The 12,052-nt window shown below is 37.1% G+C and overlaps 1 protein-coding gene across 1 annotated transcript in view; it reads left to right on the plus strand.

The window, feature by feature from the left end:
* The window catches only part of CENPE (centromere protein E), a 52,943-nt gene that overhangs the window by 12,122 nt on the left and 28,769 nt on the right, over positions 1-12,052 (plus strand). Inside the window, exons 10-16 of the mRNA XM_036327085.1 lie at positions 478-565; positions 1,433-1,562; positions 2,919-3,038; positions 4,943-5,101; positions 9,209-9,353; positions 9,932-10,020; positions 11,460-11,627. Of these exons, the coding sequence (XP_036182978.1) occupies positions 478-565; positions 1,433-1,562; positions 2,919-3,038; positions 4,943-5,101; positions 9,209-9,353; positions 9,932-10,020; positions 11,460-11,627 (899 nt within the window). The remainder of the gene's footprint in view (positions 1-477; positions 566-1,432; positions 1,563-2,918; positions 3,039-4,942; positions 5,102-9,208; positions 9,354-9,931; positions 10,021-11,459; positions 11,628-12,052) is intronic.

The raw sequence follows: 12,052 nt of genomic DNA on the forward strand, positions 1-12,052 counted from the left end.
ATAGGTTGAATGAAGCATAAAAGTGAGAGAGTTTTTTCAATGTACTTTTTTTTTTAATGTTTGAGTCATTTGAGCATATTAACAATTTTAAAATGAAAACCTTTTTGGTTGTGAGCCTATAGGAACTAACTTGATTGTATGTCTATAGTTGCTTGTGAGGTTTGAAAAAAATAAATTTGAACTGAGGAGTCAGAGGCTCTTTTGGGAAATGGGCTTTTCCTCCTTCTGATTCTTAGTCATTTTCCTTTTGCTAGTTCTCTCAGGTGACAGCTTTGCTGATTCATTCTATAGGTGGGAGGAATAGGGAGAGGGCTCCTTCTACCAGTGGTATAAAAGGTGGGCTCAGATCTAGTGCAAAGCATAGACATTAGCATCTGACCCTTTTATTTCTAATTTGTCTTATAACTTGCTGGTAAATAAGTTCATCATGTAGTACAGAAATCAATTTTAGTTTTCATATTTGTTTAATCAATGCAGGTGTGAGACTTAAGGAAGGCTGTAATATAAATCGAAGTTTATTTATTTTGGGACAAGTGATCAAGAAACTTAGTGATGGACAAGTTGGGTAAGATTATCCCATGGTGATTTACCTGTTAATGCTTACATTTTTCATGAGGTTGAAAATTATTATAGTTCAGTGACAAAGTGCTAATTCCTTTCATGTATTCAAAAGCTTTTGTGATTCTGTGAGCATGCATGACTTCTTATATCTATGACTATGACCAGCTAAATTAACTTATTTTAAATACTAGAGGTCCAGTGCATGAAATTCATGCATGGGCGGGGGGAGAGGGGGCGGTCCCCTCAGCCTGGCCTGCACTCTCTCCAATCTGGGACCCCTCAGGGGATGGTCGACTGCCAGACATCCCTCTTGCAATCCAGGACCGCTCCCATGCCTGCTGGCCTGATCCCCCTGTTCTCCCCTGCTGGCCTGATCGCCCTAACTCAGTGGTCGGCAAACTGCGGCTCACGAGTCACATGCGGTTCTTTGGCCCCTGGAGTGTGGCTCTTCCACAAAATACCGACTTCTGCGCATGGGCCACGAAGTTTCAATCGCACTGTACATGCGCGCCCACACGTGGTATTTTGTGGAAGAGCCACACTTAAGGGGCCACAGAGCCGCAGTTTGCCGACCACTGCCCTAACTGCTCTCCCCTGCTGGCCTGATCGCCCCTAACCATCTCTGCCTCGGCCCCGCCACCATGGCTTTGTCCGGAAGGACATCCGGAAGGTTGTCCGGAAGACATCTGGTCTAATTATGTATTACCCTTTTATTAGTATAGATTTCGAGTCAGTAAATTTTACCTGCCCTCTTTAATCGGAAAATAATTTATTTTTAAAGTTGTAGCTAAAGTTCTGCATTAATCAAGTAACCATTTTTGTTATATAAAAATTCTTACTCTTTTTCTTCCTAAACTCATTTCTCACCTAGGGGTTTCATAAATTATCGAGATAGCAAATTAACACGAATTCTCCAGAATTCCTTGGGAGGAAATGCCAAAACACGTATTATCTGCACAATTACTCCAGTGTCTTTTGATGAAACTCTTAGTACTCTCCAGGTGAGTTTGTTTGTTTTTTTATCTCAACTTAATTGGGGGGGGGGGTGGGGTGATCATCTTAAAGAAGAAAAAATACCTACTAAGCTTAGCTATAGGTTTTTTGGGTTTATTTTGGGTTTTTTGTTTTTGTTCATTTTTCATAATTTTTTTTTTAAGAGAGAGTGGAAGGGAAAGAGGAAGATAAGAGAGAGAAACATCAATGTGAGAGAGATGCATCAATTGGTTGCCTCCTGTGCACACCCCAACCAGGAATCGAACCTGCAACCCTTTTGTGTGGGCTGATGCTCCAACCACTGAGCAACAGCAGCCAGGCTAGCTGTGTTTTCTTTTTTTCTATTAACATAACATACCTGATAAAATTAATGTGCTGTCTACTAAATAGAATTTTTTAATTTTCCCAGACTTCAGTCATTCATATCTCATCTCCACAATTTTTGCCACATCTAACACTTTTACTGAAATTAACATGATATTTTCATTTAAATAACTCACTTTTTTACTTAATTTATTATAGAAGGATACTTTTTATCAGTCCCATAAATGAAAACTAGTATCACTTGCAACAAGTGGAAGTTGTTTCAAAAAATTGTTTGTCTTTATAACAATAATTCTTAAATTCCTGCTAGCTAATTGCTGCATGCCTTAATGAGCTTAAAGCCTGCACTTTCTGTTTTGGGTTTGTTTTTGTTTGTGGGGGAGGGGGGGGAAGGTTGGGGGTGTGAGTTAAAGGAAAAATGAGAAATTTCAATAGAATAGCTTTTTCAATGAAGGGTTCAGTGATTTAATGGTCATCTTCATGTTATCACTTAAAGTTACTTCTGATAATCGTACTTTAAGAAACATTGCTTTAAAGAGCTATTGAGCACTGGATCATGATACTGTCAGCGAAACAAAGTTAGAAGATAGAGTCCTTGGCTTCACAGAAGTTATAGTCTTATGGGGAAGATTAGACTGTCTTCCAACATAATTGCCTTGGATTAATAGTTACGTGGCTAGTAAGTAGGATAGAATTCAAAGGAAGGACAGCTGCTTTTGACCTGAAGCAAAGCTTCAGGTAGAGGGAGCGATTTACACTGGATTTTGAAGGGTAGATGGGATTCTAGTAAGCCAGTGTTTGTAGGTTTTCTGTCCCCATCTGTTTTTAAAATATTTGACTGTCCTTGAAGATATTTCAGTGCCAGGGTAGGTTACAGGAATTACTACAGCACACAGAATGTTCTTTGTGTTGAAAAATATTATCCCACCCTGAAAGAGCATTGATTTTTTTCTCTAAAGAACTTAACTACAAGAAACCTAAATGTTGACTAAAATAAATGTTTTAGTGTCAAGCACTGAACACTCATATTTTTTTTCCAGTTTGCCAGTACTGCTAAATATATGAAGAATACTCCTTATGTAAATGAGGTATCGAGTGATGAAGCGCTCCTGAAAAGATATAGAAAAGAAATAATGGATCTTAAAAAACAATTAGAGGAGGTATGTATGAACCATGTATTTCAGTAAAGAATGGGACAGAAATAGAATTGAAATCTGCCTAAATGCTCAGAAAGGCTCTTAAATCATCAATATCTGTGTCATGTGACCTAACTTTAAAACAGTTTTTAACTAAAGAAGAAATCAACGCAAAAGTTTTAGTTTAATTCACTATAAACTGAAAGATTTGGTTTCTTGCAATTATTTTCTCTTTCATTTTTCATTTCCAAAGGGAAAAATTTGGGATTTTGAAATGGGCCAAGTAAATACTTTTTTAAAAAATATATATTTTTATGATTTCAGAGAGGAAGGGAAAAGGAGAGATAAAAATGTCAGTGATGAAAGAGAATCATTGATCAGCTGCTTTCTCCATGCCCCCTACTGGGGATCAAGCCTGCAACCTGGGCATGTGCCTTGATCAGGAATTGAACTGAAGCTTTCTGGTTCATCGGTCAGTGCTCAACCACTGACCCACACCAGGCAGGCCCAGTAGATACTCTTTAAAAATTGTCACAAATATAGGGAAGTGGGTTAAAAAGGAAGACCATGTATGGTTATGTAAAACTACTTTCTATAGTTTCATGTTATCTTTAATTCCTCTTCTAACCCTGCAGTATCTATATCTATATATATATATATATATATATATATAAAAGCCTAGGCCAGTGGTCGGCAAACTGCGGCTTGGCAAACCGCGGCTCACGAGCCACATGCGGCTCTTTGGCCCCTTGAGTGTGGCTCTTCCACAAAATACTGGCTCTCCCACAAAATACCGACTTCTGCGCATGGGCCACAAAGTTTCAATCGCACTGTATGTGTGCGCCCGCACGTGGTATTTTGTGGAAGAGCCACACTCAAGGGGCCAAAGAGCCACATGTGGCTAGCGAGGCGCAGTTTGCTGACCACGGGCCTAGGCTACCGGCTGACCGGCAGGTAGCTATGATGCGCATTGACCACCAGGGGGAAGATGCTCAACACAAACGGAAACCACAGGCATGGAAACATGGAACAGACTGATGAATCTCGGAGGAAAGGGGGGAAGGGGAGAGGGCGGGAAGAGAATAACCAAAGATCTTATATGCATACTAGAGGTCCGGTGCACAGATTCATGCACCAGTGGGGTCCCTCAGCCTGGCTTGCACCCTCTCGCAATCAGGGACCCCTTGGGGGATATTGGACTGCCAGTTTCGGCCCGATCCCTGCAGGCCAGGCCGAGGGACCCACTGGTGCACGAATCCATGCACCAGGCCTCTAGTCAATCTAATAAAATAGCATACTCACTTGTCGTTGTAATTTATTTGTTCTAATCATTATGGTCCCCCGGTGATCTTTTAAAAGATGAACTCTAAGATACCATATGGTAGTCTTAAAAGAACATCTCTTCTTTTGCTGTAGGTATTCAGGTCTCTACTTTTCTGACTTCTCTGCCTGTTATTTATGTATTTTCAGGCAATTAATAGAATTGCTCTAGCCCAGCCAGTGGCTCAGTGGTTGAGCATCGAACTTATAAACCAAGAGGTCATGGTTCAACTCTGGTCAGGGCATATGCCCAGGTTGCCAGTTTGATCCCCAGTAGGAGGTGGCTGTAGATGTTTCTAATCAATGTTTCTCTCTCACCCTCCCTTTTATTTATTTTTTGTTTAAATAGAATTTTTCTAACAGCATTGTTATAATCTTATACATGGCATATGGAGTATGCACATGAGAAGAACTGTATATTTTACTGATTTTATTATAAGATTGAGAAACTGTTGTAACTGCATATTGGTGTTCTGCTGGTAGGATATTTTAGTTTAATAACATTAAAATGTTCATGGTTCACAAAAATTTATATTCTTTTAGGTTACTTTTCAAGGTTCTAAAGCCTAGCCATATTCATTAATATAACCGAATATTATATTGTATAGGTTTCTACAGAGACTCGGGCCCAGGCAATGGAAAAAGACCAATTGGCCCAACTTTTGGAAGAAAAAGATCTGCTTCAAAAAGTGCAGATTGAGAAAATTCAAAACTTAACACGAATGCTGGTGACCTCTTCTTCCCTCACATCACAACAGGAATTAAAGGTAAAAGTGTAAATGTTGACAGCTTAAACTTAGCATATAGAGAATAGAATTGGCATTCCTATATGTTTATTCTCTAGTTATGTATTCCTTATCCTTTGATACTGTATTTCAAGAAACTCGGAACTTTTTGTGTATTTGCCTATACACATTCCTGATTCCCACATGCAGAGATAGCAATCAAGAAGTCTGGTATATAGTCAAGGAATAGATTTGAAATGTGCTTCTTATGAAATTGATTAAGTGATTGGGAGCCACAGACATCTAGAGTGGGAATATTTTCTCTTTAAACAAATATTCATCTCAGGGAAATTGAACTAGCATATAAGTTAACATAGTGATCAGAATTCTGGCTTCCAGTATGTGTTCTTTTTGTTTATACTAGAATAGTTGGATATCTTTTGTCCAACAGATATTTTTGGGGTCTGGTTATGTAATAGTTAAGAGAATGACCTCTGGAGCTGAACTGTCTGGATTTGAATCCCAATTCTGTCAGTCCCTAACTCTGGACCTTAAGCAATTTCTTTTTTCTTTTTTTTTTTAATATATATATATATATATATATATATATATATATATATTTTAAATATATTTTATTGATTTTTTTACAGAGAGGAAGGGAGAGGGATAGAGAGTTAGAAACATCGATGAGAGAGGAGCATCAATCAGCTGCCTCTTGCACACTCCCTACTGGGGATGTGCCCGCAACCAAGGTACATGCCCTTGACCGGAATCAAACCTGGGACCTTTCAGTCCGCAGGCCGACGTTCTATCCACCAAGCCAAACCGGTCAGGGCAAGCAATTTCTTAAATGCTAGAAATTCGTGCAAGAGTAGGCCTTCCTTCTCCCGGCTGCCAGCGCCAGCTTCCCTCTGGCACCCGGGACCCAGGCTTTCTTCATAGCCCCGCTTCATCCGGAAGGACATCTGTCCTAACTAGCATATTATGCTTTTATTATTATAGATAAATTTTGCTGCAGTTTCCTAATCAGTGAGACAGCCTGATCCCCACCTTATAGGATTGATGTGAGAAGTATTATAGAATGTGCTTAATATTCCATACAGCAAATCCTCAATAAAGATTTGCTATTAAGGTTATTATTAATATACGTTATATTCAAATTACCATGTTAAGTATATAGAAGACTTCAGGAATTATGTATTGAGAGTGATGAGTAGGAAATAGCCCAATGAAAGGTATAGAGATGAGTGGTTCAGGAAGACATCTGCATGTACAGAAGTTGTGAAAAAACATGTTTCTTCGACTTAAAATGTTCTGGTGGCAGGGGCATTTAAAACCACATTGAAAATTTTAAACATTATGTTATGCTAAGGACAGGAACAAAGCCTTGTAAGTAACATGATCGGAATTGCATTTTAAAAAGGTATAGAGCTGGTGTGCACATCAGATTGATTGGGCCTCTACAAGGATGGTGGCTCTAATATTGGATAAACTGAAGAGCTATTTGGGAGGGAGACTCAACAGGAGTTTGTGATTGTTTAGATGTGGGAGGCAGGGAAAAGGAGAAAGAGGTTTCCAGAATGACTTGCAAGCATTGCTAGGCTTACTGGATAGCTGGTAGCAGTACTCGTTGCATTAAGGGTCAAGGAATATAGAGCAGTGACGCTGCTCAGTGTTTGGATTTGAGACATCACCCGTTAAAGGTGTCAGATAGTTGAAAATGCAAGTGTATGAAAATCAAGTGAAAGATCTGAAATGGAGATAGCCATTTGGACATAAACATTACAGACTGATTCAAATTAAAGCCTTGTGAATGGATGAGCTTGCTTTGGGAGCATGTTGAGAATGAAAAGAACAGAGGGCCAAAGACAAAACCCCAAGAAACAGCAACTTTATAGGTATAAAGGCAGAGAAGAAGAAGCCATAAAGGAGCCTAGGGTTAAGCTGTAGAGTTAAGGAAACAAGTGAATGTGGTCATGAGAGAAGAGACTATTCCAGAGAGGCAGTGTGTCACATTCTACTGAGAAGTTAAATAAGATACATGTAGACCAAAAAAAATTGGGATTTAGAAACAAGAAGCTCATTTGCAAAAGCAATTTGTATTATGTGTTGAGAGTGAAAGCCACCTTGCTTGGGTTGAGATGGCCCAAAGGGATGGGATCTTAAATACAGCAGAAGGTCTGGACTTAGAAGGAGAAACACCTGTTAATTATAACAAGGACAGAGGAAAGAATAGGCTTCAGTGCAAGTAATGCTTTCATAAATTTAGGCTTATATTTTCTTTGTGAAATAGGAGGTTTATTTATTTTTATGCTGTGGTGGCAGGAGATGGTAAAGACACAAGTTTGTAGACATGCTAAGGGTTTGGAACAGTTTAGCCTTTGTAAGGAATGGAAAAGAAAGCCCACGTGGAGAGGAGTGTGGCCAGGCAGCATTAAAGACCCAGATGATGTTGGCAGCCAGACTTTGGTTGTGTGGCTCTGACAGCGTTCGGGAGACTGATAAAGGCGGAGGAGGTAGTGTAATTCATTTGAGTGTTCACCGGATTGGACTAGGTGTAAGGAACAGAGAATGGGTCAAATAATTTGAGGCTGTTGACCCGAAAACACGATTGAAGTGATCATCTATGGAATGTAAGATGATGAGATAAGAACCAAGAGGGAGCTGGCAAGAAGAAAGTAGTGGATCAAGGGAATAGAGCTCCCTCTTATGCTTGATAGCCAAAATGGGATTGACTGAATCAATGAGGTGGAAGGATAGGAACTTTACATAGAGTAGGAGGTCTAGGTTTATGAGTTTCAGATAATGGCAAGCTCCAAGAGTGGGTTTGGGAGCAAATGGATTTGAGCTGAAAGTCATTGAAGTGAAGGATTTTTATGACTGAGCTTTTGCAGAGCAGGCTGTGGAAAGGACTGTCTATTTTAAGCAAAAAGATATTGTGTGGTAGGAGCATGAAAGCATGCAGATATATATATATGTGTGTGTATATATATATAGTTATATATATAGTTATATATATAGTTATATATAGTTATATATATAGTTATATATAGTTATATATATATTGTTATATATAGTTATATATTTATATATATATTTATACAAATATCTATATTATACAGAAAATCTTGAGAGGCAATGCAATGAAGTGGTTAGTGGATAGGCTCTGAAGTTACAGGCATGGGCTCAGCCACCAATTGGGTGTAAGATTGTACACAACTTCTCCAAACTTTTTGGACCCTCATCTTCTTTATAAAATGGATGTGGTAATAGAGGATTGTTGAGAGGATCAAATAAGATGAGATACTGCTTGTACTAGTAAAGGGATAAGAGAAGAATGGTAGCTATGAAATATGGAAGACCACAAACAGGAGGTGGGCAGAGGAAAAGAAACCAGCAAAGTGGAGTGAGTGGTGAGGACAGCTAGCTGAGTGGGTTAAGAACCAGGAGGCAGGTGTCTTTGAAGGAATGAGGAAGGTGGTGTAGAAACAGAAAGAAAATGGTAGCTAAGGACAGTAAAGAATCAAGATTTTGTTTGTTTTTTGTTTTAATCAAAAGCAAACAGAGGCTTGTGCATTTGTAAAGCTGAGAGAAAGGAGCCTAGTGAAAATGACAAATGAACAGGTCATTAAGGGGGCAGAGTACCTCGAGAGAAAGGAACAAATGAGACCGGGGCACGGGTGGAGGCATTAGTTTGCCAACTTGGAAGATAATTGACATTGTGAAGGGCCCTGTGAGAGGAAATTCAAATGGGCCACCTGTCTGCTTCTTCCCACTTCAAGTTGGGTTTCCAAAGGTGCTTTTTGTGGTAGCTATGGTGGTGGCAGCCATAGTCGTCTCTTCTGCATAACACAGATTACTTTAAGGATTACGTGTTACCCAATTTCTTTCAATTAGGTCCCGGAGAAAGTTATAAGTAAAGATTCCAATTTTTAAAAAAATTTAAGTAGTTTCATCAGATTTATGATGGGGTTACACATTGATTAGAAAAGCTTGAGTACGTTTTCTTATCTCAGTGTGTCCTTAGGCTGTTAAGATCTTAAACTAGGCTTGATAAGAATTCTACCAAGCCAGTCATTCTTTAAAACGGAAGCTAGTTCCCTCTTTTATTATCTGGGGGAGGTCATTTTCATTTTTTTTCCTCTTTAGGCAAAAATAAAACGAAGAGTCACTTGGTGCCCTGGCAAAATTAACAAAATGAAGGACTTAAACTATGTGAATGAGTTTAATATGCCAGTAAATACAACAAAAAGACAAAGGAGTGATGTAACTTCAGTAGGAGAGATTGATGAATGTGAGTGCTTTTTTATAAAACTGTCCCTATGATGGGAGACTTTACTTATTATATCTCAGTTAGTGTGTATAGTAAGACGTTTTCTATTTCCAGATCTCTTTAAAATGATGCACTGTCATTAGACTCCATAAGACAAATATTTTTATTGTTTTTGTTCTAATCTTTATCCAATTAAATTACTATTCATATAACATCTGCCTTAAATGTTGCTAATTTTAAAAAGGTGGAATTTACACAAAATTTTCAAAGTTATGCCTAACACTTGAAATATTTTTAGGGGCGTTTAAAAAACTGCTTGACAGTTATCAAATCGCAAATTCAGAATTTGTTCTTTTTACCTGTATTGTGTTAAGGTGCCTATATTTTATGATTATCTTCTAGCCAGTGATCTCAATTCACAAAATAATATATACAGTCACATCTGTTTTTAATGTATTCTTGGCAGTCATGCTATGAACACATAATAGCTAATTTGAGCTTATTACATCTGATCAGAATTCTTTTAATAATCTATACTTTGAGTTTTAGGAAACTTACCAGCATATTTATGTATAAGTTTCTTTTCCCCTAATTAACAGCTGTCTGTTCAGAGGCTGATGTTTTCAGTAACACCCTTGATACAGTAACAGATATAGAGTGGAATCCAGCAACAAAGCTACTAAGTCAGGTAACTTGAATGTATTTTACGGAACATTATACTTTTACTCTTTAAAGTCATTTGTTATTGGTGTTTACTGTTGTTATAGCACATTATGGCTCTGACTTAAGTTCAGTAACAGTGTTGGTTCTAATTAAGTCTTCTTCACTAATTAGACTTCCAAATGATAATTGTGCCATCCAGAGGGAAGCTAAAAATTTTATAAAATGAGTGTATGGTAGTAAAATTTTCAGGCCATTACCAGCAGATTTTGGTATCTTTGATTTATTTTCTTCTATTTTGCCTTGGAAAATCACCTAAGGGTTAAAAAAAAAAAAGGCTGATATTAAAAGTGTCAAAATTCTCAGGCCTATAGTACAATAATACATCGGGGAGGGGTAATGTTGCCAAATAATAATAAAAAATAAAAGTAACTGCATTATATCTGGTCTTATCACAACTTTAGGAATAAGGACTCCTGTAGTGAATACCTTAGTAAATGTAGATTCCATGTTTACTTCCCCAGCTTCTAATGTTCAAAGAAATAGATATAGTTCTGTATATGTATTTGTTAAAGTAATTTCATGTTAATTTTGGAATAAAATTGGAACCTTCTTGGGAGTTATTATTAGCTAACCACTGTAATTAGTCATAAATTAGTTATTATAATTAGTTAAGTATTATTGGTAAAGTGCTTCTGTGTCCCTAAAGCATACCCCAGGAGCTTGTTGATTTTATAAAATCCTTGGTCTTAGTTTTTGGTTTTTATTGATTGTGGATTGTTGTTGTTGTTTTTTTTCACTCATATTTGTTTCACCTGTGCTTATTCTCATGAGGAAGAAGGAATTAAAAACATCTTTGGGAACGTTTAGTTAATCTGCCCATTGATGGATTTGTATGATAAAGTTTATCTCTTTATCATAAAAGTATAGAAAACAGAAGCAGGTCTCTGTTGAGGATGACAAAAACCTAGCAGCGGTTATGAATTTTATTTTATTTTTCAGATGGATTTGAATTAGGAGTGAAACAGAGGTATTACTGATTGATCTCTAAAACTCTAACCGCTGCTAGGTTTTTGCCACTTTCAATGGAAACATTTTATCACAGATCCTTAAGCTCCTTAGGAATAAAGCTGATGGATTTTCCATTATGCTCCCTATCTCCTACTCCTGATGAACTTTTCCAGACAGGCACAGGCAGAGCATTTGATTATATGGTCTTTTTTTTTTTTTATTCTACCCCTTTCAAAGTAGTTGTGTATTCTAAGTTAACTCATTTACCAAAATGCAAACCCTTTATTTTGCTATGGATCAAGCTAAAACATTAGGATGATATTGCAAAAGAGAATGGCTTAAATTACCAAATCATTCAAGGTTAAATTTATGTGACTAATCCAAATGTTTAGTTAAGTAAACAAACATATAATCTGAATTCTCTCCAGCTTGAAAATCTGGTTTTGTTTACCACAGGAAAACTTAGAAAGTGAGTTGAATTCACTTCGTGCTGATTATGATAATCTGGTATTGGACTATGAAAAACTAAGAAAAGAAAATGAAGAAATGGAATTGAAATTAAAAGAAAAGAATGATTTGGATGAATTTGAGGCTCTAGAAAGAAAAGCAGAAAAAGATCAAGAGGTAAGGTTACGAAACAACACTAAACTAAAACAATGATATTTCTTTTATAAGAAATATCATTTTCTTAAAGATATTTATTTGTAAGGTTGAGATTGAGGATCCAGCCATTTTCCATATGCATACACAATTAGAGAATTTAAGAAATAATTGATTTATTGTTTTTAAAATAGTTAAATCATATTTATTTCACCTGTTCCTATGCTCAAGAGGAAGAAGGAATTAAAAACATCTTTGGGAAAGTTTAGTTAATCTGTCTATTGATGGATTTGTATTGAAGAAATTTTAATATCTAGCTGAATGCTTTATGTATAGATACTACATATTAATGGAATTTTTCCATTGAAAGTGTATTCCTAAACAACATTATTAGAAAGCTGGGGAAGCTAATTTTGCACTTTTCTTTTTCCATATAAGAAAGTTATTGT

Source organism: Myotis myotis, unplaced genomic scaffold (genome assembly GCF_014108235.1).
Source record: "Myotis myotis isolate mMyoMyo1 unplaced genomic scaffold, mMyoMyo1.p scaffold_m19_p_1, whole genome shotgun sequence".
Lineage (NCBI taxonomy): Eukaryota > Metazoa > Chordata > Mammalia > Chiroptera > Vespertilionidae > Myotis > Myotis myotis.